Source organism: Colossoma macropomum, unplaced genomic scaffold (genome assembly GCF_904425465.1).
Source record: "Colossoma macropomum unplaced genomic scaffold, Colossoma_macropomum, whole genome shotgun sequence".
Taxonomy (NCBI): Eukaryota; Metazoa; Chordata; class Actinopteri; order Characiformes; family Serrasalmidae; genus Colossoma; species Colossoma macropomum.
Genome location: NW_023494792.1, coordinates 12,665,134 through 12,688,962, shown reverse-complemented (window position 1 = coordinate 12,688,962; position 23,829 = coordinate 12,665,134). Strand labels below are relative to the sequence as shown.

The 23,829-nt window shown below is 38.3% G+C and overlaps 2 protein-coding genes across 5 annotated transcripts; one reads left to right on the top strand and one right to left on the bottom strand.

Annotated features, from left to right (window-relative positions):
* Nucleotides 1–290: 290 nt before the first annotated feature.
* On the bottom strand, nt 291–3,742 carry si:dkeyp-73b11.8 (BPTI/Kunitz domain-containing protein). The gene is made up of 6 exons (XM_036576049.1): nt 3,633–3,742; nt 1,590–1,781; nt 1,152–1,328; nt 1,011–1,058; nt 602–680; nt 291–476 (listed from the first exon to the last, which is right to left on the bottom strand). The coding sequence occupies exons 1-6, from the start codon at nt 3,703–3,705 to the stop codon at nt 380–382; spliced, it is 666 nt and encodes a 221-aa protein (XP_036431942.1). The 5' UTR covers nt 3,706–3,742; the 3' UTR covers nt 291–379.
* On the top strand, nt 2,008–22,080 carry ca12 (carbonic anhydrase XII). Of its 4 annotated transcripts, XM_036576048.1 has the most exons (10): nt 2,008–2,268; nt 5,724–5,848; nt 7,459–7,479; nt 11,979–12,158; nt 14,648–14,790; nt 17,534–17,629; nt 18,061–18,124; nt 18,281–18,438; nt 19,872–19,998; nt 20,665–22,080. In XM_036576048.1, exons 5-10 carry the CDS (start codon nt 14,671–14,673, stop codon nt 21,333–21,335), a joined length of 1,236 nt encoding a protein of 411 aa, XP_036431941.1. In that variant the 5' UTR covers nt 2,008–2,268; nt 5,724–5,848; nt 7,459–7,479; nt 11,979–12,158; nt 14,648–14,670; the 3' UTR covers nt 21,336–22,080. The 4 variants fall into 4 exon arrangements, with proteins under 4 accessions (XP_036431941.1, XP_036431937.1, XP_036431940.1 ...); XM_036576044.1 differs by lacking the exon at nt 5,724–5,848 and having other exon boundaries at nt 20,665–22,079; XM_036576046.1 differs by lacking the exons at nt 2,008–2,268; nt 5,724–5,848 and adding an exon at nt 5,875–6,172 and having other exon boundaries at nt 20,665–22,079.
* Nucleotides 22,081–23,829: the final 1,749 nt, after the last annotated feature.

The following is a 23,829-nucleotide window of genomic DNA, read 5'->3' as shown; positions in this document are numbered from 1 at the left end:
GAAGGCTTTCTAAAGTGAAACTGAAGAGTCTGTAAGGAACTGTTGATACCTTCTATAAAACAAAGTAAAATAAGTCACTATCAAATAGATAGACTGGTGATGGTATAAGTAGCTAAAACTGAACAATATGACCTCTAAAAATTAAATGCCATGAGAAGAGTGATGTTAACAATAAAATAACCTTAATCTCTTAGTTCATCAGCTTTCATCTCTTTGTCTATGCATATCTTGAAGGTCTTTTGACAAAAAAAATACATTCACTGTGCCCACTGTTGAGACTACCCAAAATATTGATATGCCTTGGCACACTGTCTAAGATGTGGAGGGGATTTCCGGTGTTAATGCTGATATTGGGTGTTTCACACTGCACTGTGTTCCCTTATGCCATTTCAATTTTATCATTCTGAAGAGGTGACTCTGGTCCAGAAGAGCTCATATCTTCTTTGGCCCTTGCTTTGCTGTTTTGAGGGGTAGACCTATAAAGACAATCAACAAACATCATTAATTTTGCCATGAGAATGAAATGAAAATTAAAAAAGAAAAAATAAATTCAGTATAGACAACACAATTTGGGTGGTGCTGGTGTTGTAATGACACTTACTTATTCTTCAGTGTCAGAACAATCACAACGATGAGGATGATGGCTCCAATAATGCCTAAAACAACTCCCAGAATGATGCCTGTAGTGAGCGAAGATACCAGTAAATGACAAATGAGCCCTTGCAATGAAAAACAGTATATTTCCATTATTTGTAAAAATCTTATGAGCGTGGTATGTCATTGTTTGATGCCCTGTATTTAAAATAAATGTTCATTAAAATGTAAGTAATGCATAGTTTGACTTTTTAATGTAAAAGGTTGAACTAAATTAAATAAAAACTAAACAACTGATAATCCAAGTGTAGAATGGTTAATATTTGGTTTTTCATTGGAAGGGCTCAGATAGCAAAAGACAAAGATTGTGAAAAAACAGTCACATCTGAGGTTCTTCACACAGAAAAGTTACCCACCGACTGGTGAGTCTGACTCCTCTTCCTCTTGTTTTCCTTCAGCTTCATCTATTTAAATCAGACATATACAAATCTATTTAGGCATGATTTTGTCTTTTAAGCACATCATAATAAATTAAGATCAGTCTTTTTCACGCTCACCTATTATTCCAGAACATGTGTCATTGCAGCTTTGAATATCCAAGAAACGGTTTCCGTTGCCCACACAGCCAGTCCAGAAGAATGTCTTGCATTTCCCATGAGCAGGATCATAGTAATAGCGTAAATAATAGCCCAAACAGTTCCCTGGAGCCTTAGGCAAATGGCAAGCCTTTGTTCCTGGAAAAAAAAGGATTGAAAATTGCACTTGGAAAATAATTTATAGCTTTAAGAAGAACTCTGATGCTATAATATGTTTTACCAGTAGGTGGCAGATTTTGCTTGTACCAGATCCTAAAGGAAATCACCCTGGACAAATTCATTATCTTGATTCATTTTATAACAGTGTCTCAGAGGGGCACAGCAGCAATAGTAAAGAACTGAAAATGTCCACCAGACTGCTATAATACATTTCATTGGATAGAGCTAAAGAAAACTCACTGTCCAGAGGGTAGAGAGAGTCGGCTCTGGCCGAACAGTTTCTCATGCAGTACACCTCAGCAATGAAGCGGTTTGCATTTCCACCCTCTCCCAAGTAGCGGAATGGTTGGCAATTGTCTGTATCCTTGTCGTAGTACAAGTAGACACGCACGTCTGAGCCTGTTCCCTCATCTTTGGGCAGGTCGCAGAGGGCTACAGTTGGAGAGAGAGATTGTGGAACTTTAATTTTTGGATTGTGGGTCTTTAATTAATGAAATCATGTCAAACTTAGTGTCACAAAAATATATGTAAATAAACAAATCCTTTTTTTCTGTCCTCTGCAGTAACATTTACTCTATGTCACTCTTTTAGCTTGAACCAGAGATGTATGATAAAGTAGTGGCAACACTGAACCTCAATAAAACCAATATAAAATAAAGTAAGGTGGAAAATATCTCCACAATATCTCAATGACAGTCCTTTTCCTCAAACTGAGGTGTAGGAAAACATCAAAGAAGAGTGTAATACTGTCTCGAAAGAGTAATGTTTAACTAGTTTGGAGACAGCCCACACCTAGTTTTTATTATGGCTGTAAATTCACTAGGCAACATGAAACTCGACTCTGGTTCTACATATGATAACATACACGAAGGTTGTGCTATAGTTCTCGACTTAATAAAAAGGAGTATGTATAAAAAAGGTACGTGTTTATCCAGACACCCTATCTAGTTAGATGTCTTCGACTAAATAAGCTTTGATTAAACCTGTATTCCCCACATTAGGATTTTTTTCCATTGAAATATACTTGTAGTGATGAGTCTCATTAAGGTGATTGTTTTTCAGTGAATTAATGTTTTTCAGTGCAGAGTGGCTATTATGTCTAATGATAATAATGTCTCTTATTTTTAGGAGAAGTTTTGAGAAAAATAATAATTTTAGAGCTAAACTCTTACAGAAATTTTAATTGTGAACCTAATTGACAGTGTACTGATTTGCCATGTGTCCTGGAAAATGCCCCTATACTTTAATGCACTTTACACATATATATTTATCCATTTAAGTGTTTGTGAAAATCAGCTGCTAATTTCTTCAAGACTACTGATTTTAGTTGGAAAAACGTAACATTAGACAATAGTATGCAAAAGTTCATTATGACATTAACAGAATATAGCAATTTAAACCATAATTCTTTTTCCTTTCCTATATCTAATGTGATAACGTATAATCTGTATCAATTTTGAGCTTTTGAGCTTGAACTTGCTAAAGTCCTGTACTTCACCTGTTGCACTGCACAGTTTTGTGTTTTCCCTGTTGTGACACACCTGATGCAGCTCATGCACCTGATCATTAGCTAATGATGTGTATTTGCAAACTACAAAACTGCATATGGATTTCCAGGACTGGATGTGGAAAACACTGGTTTCAACCTTTCCTTAGCTCAATCACAGTAAAGAGTGATCAGAACAGAAGGCCACATTTTGGGCGGCAATGCAACATCATAAACAACAACCTTTGTTCTCACTGCTGTGTGCTTTCCATATATATATATATATATTATATATATATATATATATATATATATATATAATGCTGTTTTTGTCAGAAGTCAGTTTGCTCACTTGATCCGTTTTGATCTCCTTTGAAATTGATCACATTAAAATTGTTATTTTTTCTCTCCTTTATTCCTTTGAAAGACATTTAAAGGCAAAGCTCATTTCACTGAATCAGGTGGGATTGACTGTTCACATAAATTCTTAGTTGGTTTGTCATATTGGACACTGCACAACCAAGTTACAGTCTTGTAATATTCTTTTACAATTAAAAAATCCTAAAAATACAAGTATTCATATATTCAACTTCATCAACTTTGTCACTTATCCTCCTCTAATTTTCTAACTGCCTCTGAATAAACCAGATACATAAAAAACATCTTGATACTTTTTTAAAACACTCAAATGACACTACACATTCAGGACACAATGTGTACAACTATTTGTACAAAATGTAAATAATTCTATGCAAAATAAAGTAGAAAAAAAGTATGTTGAAGAGTCCCAAACTTACACTGTACTGTAGTCTGCCCATTGGTAGAGTAGAATACAGCAAAAAAGACCAAAAATATGCTAAGATCCCTCATGGTGGTGTGATCTGTGGTGATAGCTGAAGTGAATGAGGGTTCATAAATTACAGTGGAAGAGAGGAGGACGTTGTGAACTTTGTACTTTTCTTGATAAGTACACGGTCTGAACGTTAACGAGGGGAAGGAAGATTAATTCAGCTATAACAAATCCTCTGTCTCTGAATGTATTAATTTAACAGTTATGTCTGATTGGACAGTTCAGAGAATTAGACCTCCAGCCATAGTTAGACCTACACTTGTTAATGCCCTGACATCTTTTATCATGTAATACATGATTCTGCTTGAATGGTTTGTCCTACCCCACCCTGTTCCTACACTCACCACTTGCCATACTGAATATTGACAAGGCCAGTGACAGCAGGGGACAAGCCCTCGTCCTCGAGCACAATAATCTGCCATGGTCTCATGAACCATACTAAGCTCATTTGCTAGCATCGTGGCCCATAAACTATGAAACTCTTCACTGTAATCTCTTCAACTCTGCTTTGCACCCTCCTCCTTCAAAAAGCTCAGCTTTAAACCTTCATCTTTTCTCAATTTTGTTGATAGTTGATAGTGATAGTGTCACAATTTTAACTTTTTTTTTTGGTTTTTACTTTACTTTTTGGTGTATAATGCTTCTGCAAATCAACATTGTAAATTAAAAATGCATTTCAATCAGAAATTCTGTATAATTCAGTTGTTGAGATGTAAATAAAGTCATTTAAAGTGGTTTGTTGTGAAATGGTGCATTGTAGAGAAACATATCGACTGAGATTTCTTTATAGTGGTGGTAATGTGATGTCTACACAACAACTGTAGCCATTTTATTTACTATCCAAAATGACCAGTGAACCTACATGTGTCTTTTGAGTTTTTACATAGTGGTAAATCCTGAAAAGAAAAGGTTTTCTTTCAGGTACTTAATTGGGTTTTTTGGGTAACGTCCTGCATGTGCTTCTCCACCATAAATGGAGCTAAAGGTTCATTCTATGCCAAAAGCTTATTGCAAAACAGTCGTAAAACAAAGTATCAGGCATAAGGCAGCAGATTCGAAACCATTTCATATAAAAAAAAAACTCTCGGTAAGGGAAATTTAAGAAACATTAAACTCTTCAGACGTCTGGTTCCTATCACCACCACTGTAAACAATTCTGCATCAGTAAGTTTCTCTAGAGCTGAGCATTCCGCACCAAACCAGTCTGAATGACTTTGTTTACATTTTAACCACTTAATAATGCTGAGATGTTGAAAAATCGGTGGAATTCATCTTTTAATAAAAGGGACAATAAATTCTATTAATGATCAAAATCAATGTCAATTTTTATTTTTATTCCTTCTCACCATAGCCATGTGTTGAGTGAGGAACTAAATTATGACTCCTTTAATACAGCAGCCATCCAAACAGCAGTCCAGTGGACAGATCATATGCCACCTTAAGAGAGCCTTCCAGAAGTCTCCCAGGAAACTGATTCATGATTTCATGTAACTGGCAGACTAGTCAAAGCCTGACCTTTAAACGTGTCTTAAGGGGTAAAGTTTCAGCTGCTGTGCCAGATTGTGCCTTCTGCTCCACCAAACAGCACCAGCCCACCTGCTGAGTGACCGAATTTGCTCTTATTAATGTATTTTTTTTTCTCCTAACACCAACATTAGCACTCACTACAGGCTAATAACAGATCCCCTCTCACGCTCTCCTTCATCTCAGCTGTTTTGTCGCGTGCGCTCAGCCGGAGTGCAAACTTGACTGCGGTACATGTTAAGTGGCCAGCGCGTCACTCTACCTCGCTCTCCTTCTGCCGCCTGCATTTCGTTAGTGTACTGATAAAAAGCTCTGTATTATCAGCAGTGCTGATTTTAACATCATTTGGAAGCTCTCGTCAGTTTTCTATAATGATGTAGTCTATTACTGAACCTGCTAAAGCCAGTAAAATGGCATGAAACACAGAGTAGCCTAGCCTAGCACAAACGCTCATCTCCACTGAACAGTGAGCGAAGAAAACAGCCCTTTGTTTCTCCTCTCTGCTTTAACGGAGGTTCTGCAGCACATCAGTAACTACCGGTAACCCAGCTTCAAACTTCCAGCCGTCTTTCCTTTTCCCTGCCCCTCCTCTAATGGACTGACTTCTCCTGAGGTGCAAAAGTGTCACTCAGCTCTGAGGTAAGACTTCTCCGTATTCTCTTTATGGTATAACGGTCGGTTTGCCTCAGTGTTTTTGTCTGTGTTGTGGCTAATTAGCTTTGTATGAAGTCACGGCTTCAAACCCGGCTCAGCTCAGGCTCTGAGGAGATGTTCCGTCATTGCTGTGACGTCATGGCCGGACAGAATGAGCGTGCCATGCTTAGTATAAAAGCCAGCTCCGATTACGCTGTTATGATTTCTTTTCTGAGGCACTTTACGCGAGATAAGGGAAGAGGATTCTGGCCAAGATGCCCTTCACTCAGTTAATAATATTTCTAATAGCCTTTCCAGTGTGTTCCAGTGGTAAGATTGTTTCTTTAGTATCTTTTACAAAGCCTGGGGTTTCAGTTTTTGCTCATTTTTTAACAGCTATTAGTAAGTATTGATAACTGTTACACAGATTTGTGCTGGTTTAAATGACCTAGACTGTGTCATGTGCTACTTTCTGTAGCCTGTAGATTGTAAAGGGCTGTTCTGCTACATCAAGAATCTCACCTTCAGTTCTTGAAGAGTTAGGCTTTCACAGAATGAGTGCAGAAGCAATACCCTAGAGACCCTAGGTGTGTGAGAGCGAGCATCAGATTCAGACTTTTGGATGTGGAGATGCGGAGACTGCATGCTGCAGGATAGACTGACCAAGATGTAAAAGATTTGAAAGCAGTTCCTATTAAACAGTAGCTAAATGAAACTTAATGGGAATGTATCATATTAGAAGGCTGCTGGTAGGGTTCATGGATATTTTATTTTTGCTGTGCAGACCAGGAATGGGTAGAAACAGTGAAATCTGCATGAAATTCTATTGTCCTGCTCAGAGTTCACGTGCTGGCTGACTTTTTTGTGCCTAATATCATGTCTGAAGTTCTTCCCAAGTCAGGTGAGAGAAGTTACAGCAGCTGCAGACTAAACAGTCAGGACACAGAGTGGGAGAGGTTTAAGGAAAAGCTGTGTGGGTTAAATTGCTGAGAAGGTTTTTTGTCACTTCCCATTTTTAGGACTTTTGCTCAGGGAGCTCATATTAGAAATATAATTGTTTCCTTCTGCAATTAAGAAAATTGTTCAGCTCTGCATTTTTTTAACTGGCTTCTCTCATTTCGTGAATGTTGATCATTGTTGTCTAGGAGACAGTGTGTCTAGTGTCTGTCAAAACATTTTTTTTTTCCCTCCACAGGTTTATTGGGGTAATTTGAGACAGATTGCTTTGCATTTTAATCAAAATATTATTCTAAAGTATTACCAGTTCCCATTTTTCAGTTTAGAACTGAATAAAGCAGACTGCATCTCCGGACCCACGTTAAGAATTCTCCACAGACACCCAATAATCTCTCTGTGGGGAAAGACTGGATGTCAGAGACACAGCTTGAAAGCAGAGCTGACTGAAATAGGTTGGCACTGACCAGAGGAGCAGTGCTGTGGTGCTGGAATGCATTATTTTGGCTGATTTAGGACTCTGCATGCGTCACCCAATTAGAGCAGAAAGATGTGTCTCAAGAACAGCGTGAACCCTACTTTTTAAGAACAAATTTTCATTTAAGGCTGTTTTCAAGTCCAAAGTTTTATTAAATGTGTTTAATTGACTTTCTCTGTTTCAGGTGGAAAGTGGACATATAATGGTAAGTCTGTTGCTGTGGAGCATGGCATCTTTTCATGTAATGTATTTGCTAATTTTGCTGATTACTGCTATGTGCAACAACAAACCTGCTTTCTTTTGACCATGATTCCTCCTTCTAATGTTTGTACTGTACTACACCTGAGTTTATTTATAAGAGATGACAGTATTTGCTTTGCCCCATATAGGGCAAATATAGTGGTCTCTCTCTCTCTCTGTTGAGTGTAAAAGGTCACTTGGTCAGTAGTAGAGGATAGAGGCAGAATATAGGGTCAAAGCATAAGAAAACATCTGCTAAATTCCCTCCTTCGTTTCTGGCCTCAGTTGACCCAAAGACTTTAGAGAAATATGACTCACACTGAGCAACTTTTACTGAAATTGTGAAATTATTTTATCGGAACTAAAGTGTCACTGTGCAAATCAATGCAAATGAAGTTGTTGTACATGATACTAATAAGCAGGTTTCCATAAACCGGCATGCTTACTCACTCTGTGACTCAGACAGTTTTCTGGTCGACTGCCTGCCACTTTAGTAAAACAGAATCAGCCCTGGTCACTGCCCCTCTGCACCAGGCCTATTATAGGAAAGGCTGTTTTAGTGTTATCTCTAGCCCTGCCAATATGTCATGCCAGAGCGGACACTATTTTGGTAATGCTAATTTGGCAGTATCAAAGAACAAGTAGCTCTGGTACTAGAGGACCCTGATGCTGCACAATCTGACCTTCCTCTGACCCACTGGTCCCCTAAGACATGAGCTCTATCCTCACCCTCTATATCATCTCATTTCTGACCCTGCCCCAAGCACAATCCCTTTACACATGCTGCGTCAACAACACTTCCTATGCTACACAGTGCCTCTGGATTTTGCTAACCCATCATTTTAATAAATTAAGTCAGGACAGCAAAGACTTTTAAAGTCTGCTTTAGAAACTACTAGTGATACATTGTAATTATATTAGTTATCATGTTAATTTATAGTTGCAGTATATATGAAGATCTAATGGCATTCATGAAATGAAAATGTAAAGGACTTACGTTTTAGTTCTATTAAGAACACATCCTAAACAGAATTATGATACTCACCAGACATATGTATCAGTGGGAACTGTGCAAATGAAAGAGATGACAAGAAACATTTACCATTTCATTGCTGTCCCAAAAATCTCAGTTTATTGAGATTTTTAGTTTTCTGTATAATTTGAACTCAGCAGTGGTCCATTACATTGTGTAAAAATTTGATCAATGGACCAGTAGAAATGCCCCAAAACTGCCTGGAATAAAATCTTTTTACATTAACTTGCATTAACAGTTAAAACTGCTTTTGCCCTCTCCTGTAAAGTTACCATTCTGGAGAAACTTGTTTTTCTTTGGGCAGTGATGATATATTCTCATCTTTGTTAAAGCTCAATATAGTCTGTTTTTCATCACTAGGGAATGATGATTTGTGTTGATATTGGTGCAGTGGTTCCCAAAGTTAGCCTTGTTTGAGGTGAGGCAATTTTAAATAACACTACAGAAACCACACAAGCTGTGATAAAGAGTTGCTATAATTGTTTTATTTTGAGAAATTTATTGCTCCCTTCACTGCTTGCCACTTCTTATTAAGTTGGTTTTCTAAATTTAAGAAAGAACAATGTGTAATTGCTTTTATATTCTTATATCTTTAAATCTTCTGGTGCTGCATAACTGTTGTGCCCTGTTATAATTTAAACTCACTTGCTTAAATTTCACTCACTTATGTTCAGTTGAGCTAATTTTCACAGTTGCTCTCATTTGTTATGAAGTTAGTGTTTTTTCTTCCAACAAACACATGGAACAGTCTATTAAAACCAACCTGACCAAGGCAGCAGAAAAGTCCACCAGTCTACCATTCCTTAAATATGTTAAGTAATAGAGTAGGACTGCACAGTATATTGTTTCTTAATCATTATTGTATTATCTGCCTTCACAGTGCTTATTTTGCAAAAAATGGTGGATTTTGGTGTTTTAGGGATAAGCTTTGAATCTTAAGACATGAATTTTATTTGGATATGATGGAATCAAGAATGATTACATATAGTTATTTGTGTTTTTTAAATGTTTCTTGCTATTTCACTTTGTGTGTCCTATGGGGCATAGAATTTCTGAAATTCTTCATCTACATGGATCACCACCCCCAGAGTAGTGGTCCTTCTATATTATGGCCAGTGTTTCCTGATTGAATATCATTTTGTCCAGCTGTGGTGCTGTTCTTAACTGTTCTCTTCTATTAAACTATGTTTTTAAAAACCATAAATTTTTCCTAATTTCCATTGCATCAAAGTGTGCAAGATACAAAAAAGCGTCTAGCCAATGTGTTTTCAGTATATTGAAAGATAGATTGCAATTTCCATTAGAGTGACAATTAGCTCCATTTGGGAACAGTTTATCAGGGTACATTTTTGACTCTGCAATTTATTCATTGCAAAGCGTAAGATATCACAATGTGACTTCTCATGCTATTGTTCTGCCATAGCATAGAGTATGAGTTCCCAGAGCTGTTCACTGATGGGCCGTGCCACTGATATGAGACCCAGTACAGCTCCCCTCTAACACACACTCGGGGGATCATTTCCTCTCTCATCAAACTAAACTAAGCTGAGTGGTCCTCTCTGACCACTGGCCCTAAGGCCTCTTTGGCATTCTGTGCTGACTCCAGATGAGTCAAAGCCTCGTTTCTCGCATGCTGCGGGCACGAATAGAAATTTCACTGCCCAAAGACTTTTAAAAATCAAATCCACAGAAAACATGCAAGTAGCTTGTGGCTTTATAAATCTGAGCTAATTAAACTGCTATATCAACAACTTTGTTAATATTGACCTAATGACTGTAATGACATTAAGCTGCAACCTGTTGTGCTTTAATAAGACTTCTTATTTGTTATAGCTGTAGAGTGTTATATATTCTCACAGTCTGTCAAGCTGTTGACATCATGCTACACATTTAGTCCCAGGAGCTGCCTACTATTTTGCTTATGCGTAGGAAATCACAGAATTCATGACACCATGACTATGTCACAGGGTGCCATTCACCATGAGCAGTGCTGTCCGTGCCAAAGAGCAATGAGAGTTGGCCATGAGTAGTAGATGTGGTCACAGTGCTGAAACTGGCCTCAATTAAAATGGCAAAAAACTGGACAAGGAGTAATTTTGACCAAAGATAATGTGCTGCTTTTAATAGTGACAGTTTGTTGGCCCCTAACTGGATGACCTTCCCTCAAAGAGTGTAAATTCACAGATGGTCTAATGCTCTGCAGACTTGCACCTCAGGGTCTCCTGCTTCTCCTCCTTTACATGACTTTGCATGATCCCTTCTTATCTGTTTTTAGAAGCCTTTGTCTGTCAAAAAAATCAGTAGCAGAGAAATTTACTACAGAAGTTGTTGTTTGTTAAAGAAAACAAGGAAAAAACATCAGCTGTGAGCTGTGAATTATGTAACTGGCAAGCTACTGCCTTTCATTGCTGCAGTTATGACAATGGTTGTTTATGGAACTGTATCTACTTTTTTTAGTAGAATCAAAAAAGAAAGAAGGCCTGTAAAAAGAGGATTTTTGGCAACAACACCACTGCAAAGCTTGCATAGCTATTCTCTTTTCCTGACTGACTGAGCATAGTGTTATACAGCATAGAGGAAGTCATCATGATGGGCATGTCAGTGTTACAATACTATCTTGTCACATTAGATCATTTTGCTCTAATAACAAATAAGTAACATCATTGCATCAATTAAGTGATGCATTGAAATTACATATTTTCTATTAAAAGCTTCTGAAGTTGTGTGGTATTGGTTCTCCTGGTAGGCAGCTGTATAGGCCTATAAGATGACCATTATTGTTAGACAGACAAAGTGGTTTGTCCTGCATTACGTGGCTCTTTTTTGGGTAAACAGTGAATTATACAAGCCTCTCATTAAGATCAAGCCAGCAAGCTCTGTCTCCCTCTGCAACATGTCTAACTATAGACTGTTTACTGACACTAGCTGCTTTAGATATAATGTTGATAGAATTTGTTTCTTAAGCTATTTTCATTAGGATGACTAAAGTTGGAATTTGTGCAAGATACCTTTGCTGGTTGAGGGCATATTCATCTAATCTGTGTTCAGAATAATCCTTGTGTACACAAGATTGTTGCAGATACACACTCTCACTGGCTTGGTTGAACTGTTGTGGACAGCCTGTGAAGCCTGCACGAGAAAACACATGCAATTTTTAGGATTGGCATTGTTCTGAGGGCACTCCTTCTGCAGGGCGGCATTCTGTAAACATTTGTATGACACAGGCGCCTTGAGCCTTATCAAAGAAGCAGTTATGGGTAAAGCAGAACTTTGAGGTTCAACAAAGATAAAGTTCAAAAGGGCAGCATTTTAGAGAAAGTACTCACTCAGAGTAGTTGAATAAATTAGTCAATCTAAACTTTGGAATAGAGAGAGATAATGCATTATGACAAAGGATGAGTAGTGTTTTGATTTATTGTCTTTGGTTTTAGGGCCTCATGGAGAGCACCACTGGCCCAAGCACTTCCCATACTGTGGAGGAGCATTCCAGTCTCCCATAAACTTCCAGACAGAGCTGCAGAGATATGATCCAGGCCTACTCCCTATCCAGCTCCAGAACTACAACCTGTCCAGCAGTGAACAGCTCACCTTAAGCAACAATGGGCACTCTGGTAAGACTGAATCCTTTTTCTTTTTTTTCCTGTTCATTTGAACATTTACTGTGTCCTTTTTGTATGAATACAATTTCACAACACTATGTGTTCAGTTCTTCACAAATATTGCAAGGTCATATTTTATTCTCCCTCACTGTAATGATAAATGTACTCTTAGAACTTCTTCACTTCTCAGAACTTCTCAGACTCCTCGTCTACATAAAAGCTGAAGGATCAACTGTTGTTAAACTGATGGAGACACGTGCATTAGCCACAATGCCTAAAATGGTCTTTCTTCTCAATGCTAATTTCTAGCTGAACATGGAGAAAATGACAGGACAATCTTTTTTGCATGTCGACCACAGCAATTTTCTGTAATCACCCGCTTATTATGATAACCGTCCGTGTAGGCAAAAGCAATGAGCAGCTCATATTTTGGGCAAGTAAAGTATGGAGTGTTCTTAGTCATGACTCACACTACAGGTAATCTGTTAAACAACAACGCGCATGCCACCTCTCTTAAGGGCCTCAGTTGCATTTTCAGTCATAATTCAATTTTAAAACATAGCATTAACCTGGATAATGATCTTATAGAAAATACGCAATTCCACAGATGAAATCTTTCCCTACCATAATCCATTTTACTTTGCAAATTGCTTTTACGTGCACAGACGTAAAAGCATATATATATATATATATATATATATATATATATATGAATATATATATACTACTTTTCAAAAGTTAGGAGTCATCAAAAGTTAGGAGTCAAATATACTACTTTTCAAAAGTTAGGAGTCATCTGTCGCATTAACAGTTTTAATTATTTTATATGTAATAATAACATGTACAATGTGGAAATATGTATTAATATTTTGATTAGATTAGTTTTTTCTGTTGGGTATGTATGTGTGTTTGTGTGTGTGTGTGTATATATATATATATATATATATATACACACACACACACACACACACACATACATATATATATATATATATATATATATATATATACACACACACACACATAGGTACACATACACACACAAATCAACTACTTTTTTCACAGTGATATAAGGTGTTTTTACAAGCAGAAAATACATTGTTTGACTGCTTAAGAATTTTACATATTAAATTCATTGTCGGTGGTACACAGCTTTCTCAATCATTTGAATCTTCTTCTATCCAGCATTCTGGACACATTTGTTAATTTTTATTCAAAGCTTCCTATTGTCATACTAATTATTTGACCTGTTACACTGCATTCGCATTTAAGAAGATTTTTACATACTTGTCTGTAACCACCTGTTTTTATATTAATAAAAAGAGATCCCAAACTTTTTAACAGTAATGTAGACGTGTTTTACTTGACACAGACTGAGCTGTGCCACACTGTGTCTTGCCTCAGCACTGCCTCCCCTCTGTATGTGGCAGGCGCTTCTGTTTCGAATGCCAGGTGAGGGCCTGAGCATGTGCCACTGACAATGAGAAGTAAATGCCTGAGGGATGCTGACAAAGCACCCTGTGCACCGCTGGTCTTTCTGACAGCAGCACGGCTGGGTGTGTCACGGACACTGATCTCAGAGCAGCCCCTGTGGTTTTAGTGGCTGATGGTGTTTTGAGAAAGTAGAGTTACACTGAACTCTAAGCTTAAGCAGACACACAGGATTTGGGGTGGTTGGGGTAATAGCAGAAAAGAAGCAGCGTTGGCTGTGATTGCTCAGGACCTCACCTGGCATACCAAAGCCACATGCACAGAAGTGGGCTCAGCCCCAGATTTGTGTCCAGTTTCTTGTCATTTCGAGACTTGACTATTGCAATTCAGTACCCAACTGATTCAAAATGATCTTGTCTTAATGCATATCAATTCAATGCTAGATTCCCACTACTGTTTTTCTGTAGCTGCTTGCATTATATTTAAACACACCTGCATGTCTGTAGCCCCAAAATGGACCAGCATCACCCTACCAATGATAACAGTTAAATCCCACACCATATCTTGAGCGCCTAAAGCCTCATGTACGATTCAACTTGACTCACCATCTCTCAAGACTCATGGAAGACAAGCCTCAAGACTCTCAAAGCTCTGTACTGAAGCTGAGGTGGTGGAATGAACTTCCTCTGGCTGTCCAAATAATTGAATCTCAGGCTATCTTCAGATGCAGATGGAATACTCATCTCTTCACTGAACACTTACTGCAAGAAACCTCTTATAATGTGTTTATTTTATAACTATATATGTCTGTATCCGCACTGACTCTGGTGGTGTCTTATTGGGTGGGTGGCTTTAGACTCTACCCTGTTCGCTCTAGAGTAAGGATACATTTTTCGAGCGGAGAGCAAACCACTTCTTTAAATTGCTCTGGATTAAATCGTCTGCTAAATGCCATAAATATAAATGTGCGTAAGGTCTCACTTAAAGAGGTGAACTTGTTTTTCCATTGTTCCATCTCATTGCGAAAGGTTTAATTTCATCATGCTGTTGTGTGTGGTTTGTGTTCACAGTGCAGTTGTCTTTGTCGCCCCGTATGTACGTCTCCGGGCTGCCTCATCGCTATTCAGCAGCTCAGCTGCATTTCCACTGGGGCTCACCTAATGTGTTGGCTGGCTCTGAACACACTGTGAATGGCAAGCAGTTTGCTGCTGAGGTGAGACACTGCCCTCATATATGACAAAGTGAAATAAGATTTGAACTCATTTATATGACTTACTTTCACTCATAGTGGTTAAATGAGTTAGTCTTCTGATTTTGACTAGCAAAAAACAACACAGCCACCACAGCATCAGCTCACACGGAGGATCAGATAAGTTGGGCAGAGGAAACAGCTGAGTTCCAAGTAGTTGGCATACATTTGGCACATGTTCCCATTGGTAAGGGCAAAAAGAGCTTATGGCGTATTTAGACTTTGTAATTGACCACTCATTTGTTGTCTGTTCTTGTGGCTTGGATTTCATCACAGCCCATCCTTATATTTTGCCAACAGGCTATATAACATTCTGATTTTAGGCTCAGAACAATTTAGGTTTGAGAAAACAGGCACTTGCATGTCTGAATCTCCAAGACCAAATATTTTTGACGTACTGTGTTATTGTTAAGACATGTTCTTTAGATATCCCTTACAATTAGACTCTGTGGTCTGGCAAGGATCATTAACACTTTTGGTTTACCCTATTATACTAAGCTTTGTCACTAAATATGAATAGACATATGTGAACACTTAACCATCAGTACTATAATCGAGTGCATAAATAACATGATGTACACTCACTAAGCACTTTATTAGGAACACTATACTAATTCTGAGTAGGGCCTCCGTTTGCTCTCAAAACAGCCTTGGATTCCACAAGATGTTGGAAACATTAATTTGAGATTCATGTTGACATGATTACATCATGTAACGTAATTCCTGCAGATATTACAGGTGCACTTTCATGCTCCGAATCTCTCATTCTGCCACATATTAAAGGTGTTCTGTTGGATTCAGATCCAGTGACTGGATAGGCCACTGAAGAACACTGAAGTCATTGTCATGTTCATGAAACCAGTTAAAGATGACTTTTGCTTTGTGACGTGGTGTGACATCTTGTTGGAAGTAGCCAAAGAAGATGGTAAATTGTGGCCATGAAGGGATGCACATGGTGAGCAACAATACTCAAACAGGCTATGGCATTACCTGATGATTGATTGGGATTAACAGGCCCAAAGTGTGCCAAGAAAACATTCCCCACACCACCTCCACCAGCCTGGACTGTCGACACAAGGCAGGTTATGTCCATGGATTCATGCTGTTGGTGCCAAATTGTGACCTTACCATCTGTGTGCCACAGCAGAAATCGAGATTCATCAGATCAGGCTACGTTTTTCCAGTGTTCAGCTGTCTAGTTTTGGTGAGCATGTGCCCACTGCAGCCTCAGCTTTCTGTTCATGGCTGAAAGAAGTGGACCCTCACATGGTCTTCTGTTGTTGTAGCCCATCCTCCTCAAGTTTTGACATGTTGTGCATTCTGAGTTGCTTTTCAGCTCACCACAATTGTTCAGAGGGGTTATCTGAGTTACTTTAGCCTTTATGTCAACTCAAACCACTCTGCCCATTCTCTGTTGACCTCTTTCATCAACAAGGCATTTCTGTCTGCAGAACTGCTACTCACTAGATGGTTTTTCTTTATTGGATTATTCTGAGTAAAAGCTAAAGACTGTAGTGCGCAAAAATCCCAGGAGATCAGCAGTTATGGGAATACTCAAAACAACCCGTATAAAATAGCAAACATAAACTGTATTATTTATAAAATGTCTTGTCACAAAATTATTATAAATGGCTATTTGATCTCCTATTTGGTGACCACCTTTCTGGATATTTTATTGTATGTTCATTCTTGATGATATACAGCTTTCTCAAATATCATTGAATAATCAGTAGTTTTTTTTTTCAGCTTTTTACAAACCAGTTGAAATCCGGCACAGTATATATTGATATTAACTTTTGTTTTATGTACAAAACAGGAATTTTCTTTATGATCAATAAACTTCCAGATGCTCACTGTAGTTTAAAAAGGGGAAAACACCTAGAGACCACAGGAACAGGCCCTACTGTTCAAACAGCCAGAGATAAAAAGCTCTGATGACCATCCTCTTTAAACAATCTGCATATGAAAATGGGCTCAGGATCGAAAAGAGGGCTTTCCTTTAAGCTGAGAAAAAAAGCCTTGGAAGCAGAATGATTGCTGGTGGGTGTGACTACATAAAGCAAGCAGCGATCTTTTATTGTGTTTTTATGGGCTCAGTGCCTCTCCTCTCAGGGAGAAGTTAGGGCATCCTGTGGTTTGATGTGCCTTTCTCTCCAGACACGTTAAGAACAGAGGATTTTTTTTTCCTTTTTTCCCTCTGACTTCATGACCACAGATTCTGTCAGGGTACTTTTTGAAGACATTCTGCCTTGAAAGGGGAGAATCATGTTTAAATGAGTACTTCCCTGAAGTAGTAAAATTGTCACCCTTTTTCCCATGGCCTACACCCAGGCTAAAAATACCTTTCCCAGTACATAGTTATGTGTTTACATCAAAGAAACTGCCTTTCCTTACACAATCCATGCACAATCTTTGGAAGCATGTCTCTAGGGCTTGTCGTTTCAGGGATCAAGTCTAGTGTTTATATTGGTTTCTGCTCATTATGGTACATTCACAAAATTCACAAGCTTTCCACTCTTAGTGGCAAAAAACCTGCCACTTTCAGATCAATTTTCACCCACACATCAGCATGCTGATGGTCACATGCTAGAACGATGAGGTTGAGATATAAATAAATGAGCACATGCATTGTGTTTTAAAAGTCTAATTGAAGAATGGCAGGAAAATGTCAGGTGATCTCTTTCCTCTTTTTCCTTGGCTTTCTTAGATGCATGTGGTACATTTCAACTCTGGCAAGTATCCCAACATCTCCATGGCATTGGACAAGTCTGATGGTCTTGCTGTGTTAGGAGTTTTCATTGAGGTGAGCTGAAAATAACCTTATATTGCAACAAAACTTCATAGGTCCAAAATAGTAACATTATAATATTTGATTTTATTGAAAAGATTTGTTTGTCATGAAATGTTCACACAATGCAAAATGCAACTATTGCTTTCAAATGGTGTACAAAAAAAGATGAAAACAATAGTTAGATTTACAAGGTTATGACATGACAGTAACACAGTGCATAGCTTGTTCAGCCTCAACTTTTTTTCAGATAAGTGCCAAATAAAAAATTGAAAATACAATCATACAATACAGTTTGCAGATAAGTGTGCTAAACTTAAATACCAAGTCGTTGATTATCTGAGGTATGTCCGAAAAAACAAGCAGCTCAAGCATTTAAAGAAAATGGTTAATAATTAAGTTTTTATAAATGTATAAGTACATTTTAATGCTCCTTTGAAACATAGGTGGGCGAGTTCAATCCTGCTTTTGAACAGTTCCTCAAATATGTTAACGGCATTAAGTATAGAGGTAAGGGTGCTTTTTTCCTTTTTCATTGCAGTAAACTGCAGTAATCAATGTTCATTAAATACACTGCTGTGCCAAAGTCAGAAGTATGCTAACATTGTGCTGGAAGGTACAGTAATCCATGCTGAAATGTCTCTTTTTCTTACTATAATGAGATAGACCAGAAAGTGCAGGTGCCAGCATTCAGTATTCGAGACCTGCTGCCTGCTCATCTGGATGAGTATTTCCGCTATGATGGCTCTCTTACCACGCCACCCTGCTACCCGAGTGTGTTGTGGACAGTGTTCAGGCACCCTGTCACCATCTCACTCAGACAGGTACTTTCCAGCACTGTCCAGATTATTAGCCCTGAAAACCTGCTAAATTGAAACTAATAAGGGAAGTCAGCTTCTGTATGTTTTGAGTCAACAGGTTTTTCTGGGGTTTTTATGAAGAACACATGTTGCAGTTATTACCTGGGTTATCATTTGTATGATACAGATTTGGCAGATAGAGATTAGGTTGAAAAACGCTGGAACATTCCTTTAAAGGGCATGGAAAATACACTTTCCCTACTTTTCTAAATAAAAGATGTAGTACATAAACATTGTTAAAGTTTAAACACATTTTTCACTCTCCATTCCATAATGAAACCCATGGAAATGAAGCTGGTTTTGAATTCACTGTTTTTGGGATTTTACACTAACCATCAAATTTACATTTATCACCCTATTCAGCCTACAGCAGTTCAGCTCTACCCATTCCCTCTGAAGTTATAAAGAGTGTTTCAACGCAGATAGCTTTTTGAATGAGACACAATACAAGGTAGACAATAAGAACAGAACTCACTGGCTTATAGCAGTTTGAAAGGCATGTTAACAAAAAAAGCATGTTTAATTCTAGGGGATAAAAGGTGGAGGTAAAATGGCCATATAAAAATTAATTATGACGGTTTCTGGTACAAGCAACCACACAAATGTAAGTGGACCGCTGGGAAAAAATAACATACAAGAATGATGTAGGACAGGTATGTCAAACCGGGGATCTTCCAGGCCAACGTGCTGTGGATATTAGCATTTACCCTCGTCTAATGCTCTAAATGCAGTTCATGAAGGCCTTGCTAATTAGCTGATGAGCTGACACATGTGATGTAGGATAGGGGCCATTTGAAGTCAACATGAATCATAATGCATTTCTTTCCATACCGTGATAAATTTCTGGGTGAAATACAGTATTAGTCTATGAGTTAGCTGAAGGTTTTCTCTTGATGATAGGTGGTGGGAAGGGGGAGTTGAAACATGATATTATTGGTTATTATTATTTTTTTCCCACCCAATGGTGCACAGTGATGTAATTAAAAATCGTAAGGGATTTTAGAGGCAGGAAAAATTCAGTACCCTTTGATGGAAAAATATGGAAAACAGATAACTAACAAATTAAACAAGGTCAATTTGACTTCAAGAATCAAGAATTGACAAATAGCACCACAGAGACTATTTGATGACTTGGAGAGAAGTAAATCCACATGTTGTGTTTTTTAGTGCAGCGGTTTTGTGTTTTTTGCTGCATCAGAAACTGGCCTGTCAGTTGTAGCCATTCTTGATTGGTACTTTAAAAGGAAAGCTGTAAGTACAGAAGCCCTTTATAGAAATATGGAATGTTTAGCACTTGCTAATGAGCTAACTAGTATGGGGCAAAGACTAGAAGCAGTGAAACCATAGCAACTCTCTCAGTATAATGTTATGTTTCTGTTCTTACTGTGTGTTTACAGTACCTGGCACTAGCCACTGCTCTGTTCTCGTCTCATGCTCAAGAGTCTGCCCCAATGCCTATGCTCGGCAACTACCGTAAGCCGCAGCTAATGGACAACAGAGTGGTGCTGGTGTCCTTCCAGGAGGGTGAGTACTGCATAGAATGCTCACTGTGTTGGGGAAGTTTGTGGTACATTTTCACCTGCTAAATGGCTGTAAGATTAAATGTTTGATGAAGGGATGTAGCACTGGCTTTGATGAAAGATGGGCTGTTGAAATGACTTTGGCTTGCTCGCTGCCTACAGAATATCTTATAACCAACCAGCTGTGCCCTTTCTTGTAATCTTTGTGAATGACCTTCAGTTTTAACTACTGCACTTCCAAATGTTTGGAGCTTTTTAATTAGATGCCTCTATGGACATAAATCTGCCTTTCAACCCCTGGTTTTAGGCAGTGGTTGCCCACCACAGAAGTTTGTTCTAAATGCAACAGACTTAGTATGAGAGAATGTTTCAAACTGCTGTCATCACCAGAGATAAAGTCAATACACAGCAGATTCATTCTGTGTGATTTTTTTCCCCAGCAAATTAAGATGTAATCTGCCAACATAACTTGCTTTCATCTGCTGCTTGTGGTTCTTTCTGCATCCACTCTTTCTTCTGAGCTGCATGAATATACCAAAGAAGTAAAAAAATGCCTGACTTCTGACTTTCAGCCCTGCTGCTTGCCCAACCTGGGGTACATGGCTTAAAGTAAACCTTCACTCTCAGTGATGCAGTGATTGAACTTCTTTATAACCTGTGTTTGGTACAGGCTGGGGGCTGCATGGTTCTCTTTCAGTGGTATCTCCCATGCAGAGGAAGCTGGTCATCCAACAGCTGCTGAAAGGAGACCTTGCAGACCTGGCGGATGAAGGACTCCAGCAACTTTTGCCAAAGATCAAACGTAAGCCCTGGGCACCTAAGAAGTGGAAGAGCAATCAAACCCACCAGCAATGGAGCCAAGTCACTGAGAAACAACAGAAGAACAAAGTGCCAGAAAACAATCCCTCTGTCTGGAAAAACACTGACACAAGCCCCTATACGGGGAAACTTGGTGTAAATGAAGATGAACTGTGTTTTATGTCCTTGGAAAAGAATGTATCTCTTCAGCTGAGGAAACATCACAGAGATGGCGAGATGGTCCACACTCTGAGAAAAGCAGTCTTCCCAGAGCTAAACCTGAGGAGCTACTTAAAATGCAAATCTGATTTGGACATGCAGACCATTAAATATCTTCTCCATACCAGACCTACAGAAGACGCAGATGAGCTGGAGAAGACTCTGACCAAAACCACCAAGAAGGAAAGACAGAGAGCCATGTCACAGTACCATGGTCCAGCATTGACCAAGCTGACAGGACAGTCCCAAGCTACTGGCCTTAAGAATGCCTACAACATGGTCCCCACTAACCACAAACGTGAGCCCATAGAGTTTGAAGATTAGAACCCCACCAAGGCCGAAAACACAGGCTTTGTAGCACATTCCAGTGCTCATCAAAACCCTTGAGTTCAGTTCTTGTAAATTTCTGTTTACATTAACAGGATCTGTAGTAATAGTGTGTTGTGCTTCTGTTGTTAGATAAATTCTGCTTTTGCAATATTTAGATAATATATAGAGATAATAAGAGCTGAATTCATGACATTTATTTATTGTCTTAGAACAGTGACAGAGCCAGTGATTTTGGTATGGACAATATGCTGGATATAACTAGCACCTCTTCTAATGGACAGATTTCTTCACAGATTTCAGCACCTCCCAATTCCAGTAGTCTACCCAAAGATAGTCTGGACAAACAGTAGCTGTTCTAAACATCAGCACAAATCGCATGGGAAGATGTAGGCCAAAGTATTTAAACATTACATTAAATAACTCAAAGATTATTTTTGCATTTTATTGGGAAAAGTTTACTTCTGTGTGACAGTAATTATATAGTAAAGCGGTTATAGCCATGCAGGATGGAAAATGGCAGCTAAAAGATGAAAAACAATGGTGCTTAAGCATTTAAACATTCCTATGTTTTTTAGCAATGTGTGGCTTTTTTGGGTGTGAGTTTAGACCAAAGAAAAAGCTCTCGAGAGGGACCTTTTTGTGGACTGACTTTGTGAGTTTTTACGTGGAGTGTCTTGATCATGAACTGTAAAATAAAAGCATTATATAAAGCACTAAAACTGCAGTAATGGTGCCTTTTTACCACAGCTCTGGAATAAATTGTTGCTTTTTTTAGAATACTTTTAGGTTTGTGCCAATATTCTCACTCGTGAGGTGCATGAGCATCTCTTGTGAATATAATGTAATCCACTGTGAGTGTTATATAAATGTTTATGCAATGAAAATGATAGCACTTGACGTTTTTCTTGTACATACAGTGTCATAAAAAACATTGGATTTCCTCCAGTTTTGCATATTTCTCGCTAAATGGTTTCAGATGCAAAATATAATGCAAAATACGAAATATAAGACAAGGAGAATATGAGGAAATATAAAACTGTATTTAAATAATCATTTCATTTATTGAAGGAGAATGTTTTGCAACATCTATATCACCCATAAACTTAATAACTGATTGTTTTACCTTCAGCAGGAACACCTGCAACCAAACACTTCCTTTAACTGGCAGTCAGTCTTTCACATCACTGTGGGGCATTTTGACCCTCTGTTCTTTGTAGAATTGTTTTAGTTCTTTTGAGCATGAGCTGCTCATTTAAGGTCCTGCCACAGCATCCCAGTGGGCTCTTTTGCGACCACTGTTCCAAATTTTTGCTTTCACTCTGGTTCACTACAAGTTAGAATTGTCAGTTATTTACAGGTCGCTTTGCAACCCTTTATAGGCTGATCTTTTTCAAAAACTTTCTTTTGATTGTAACAGTGTGCTGCTTGTTGAGACCTTTTAGCCTACTTCACAGTGCTTGAAAGGTTTAAGATGTGTTTAGAGATGGCAGTTATCAAGCCTGGGAGTGTGTAGTTTTGACACCCATGATCAACTAAATTTGGTGAATTGATTGATCAAATAATTAAGGTGCAATTAGTTCCTCACGCAGGGCCAGTTAATGTTGGAAAACTTTCCGTGAAGTGATTTTTAAAAATCACTTTATCATTTAAAAGCTGAATTTTTTGTTTGCTTAAGTTGTCTCTGACTTATATATTAAAGTTTGTTTGAAAATCTGTAACAATTAAGTGTGAAAAGTATGCAAAGTATAGAAGGAAGGAAAATACTTTTTCACTGAACTGTAAACAGCAGGCTACAGCAGCCCAAATTTTTCTTCTATTTCAAGCTATGATTTGTGGAATAAATCTCCAAATTTCTATTTCTTCAACTTAAATTGCTCTTTTTTCTTTCCTTCTCTTTCTTGTCTTTCTCTCTTTCTTGCTAAGATGACTTCGCTTGGATGAGCTGGGGTATGTTGTATGTTGCAATTGTGTTCTTTTTATGTGTGCATGAGTTTTTGTCCGTCACCTCTGACTAACTGGCCTGACATCTTCATTCAGTGAAATGCAAGTCCCATTCCACTCTCTGAATGAGTAAGAGACAGCTCAGTGACATGTGGCCAGCAAACTGCGTCAGAGAGCTGTCCCTTTCTCTGGTGATGCTGCAATTGCTGATGATTTAAGATTCTTACAGCCAAAGCATGTTAGTGTAGTTGTTACTAATTTTATACATCATGCTGTACAATCAAAATCTAATTACTTCACTTAGTTGTCACATTCTTAGTCATATTCTACCTCAGTGGGCCTTGTGTTTGTCTCGTCACGTGTCATTATTTTGCGGCTGTGTTACAGTCATAACAAGTGATGTTTAATGACTGTTTATCTGGAACATGTGGCTGCTTCGGATGGGATAACGAGGATACTAATCATCTCCAAATAACATATTTTTGTTGATTTAAAGATTACAAATGAAGATGGTCAGCTTGCAAATTATAAATGGTTTGATGATCGT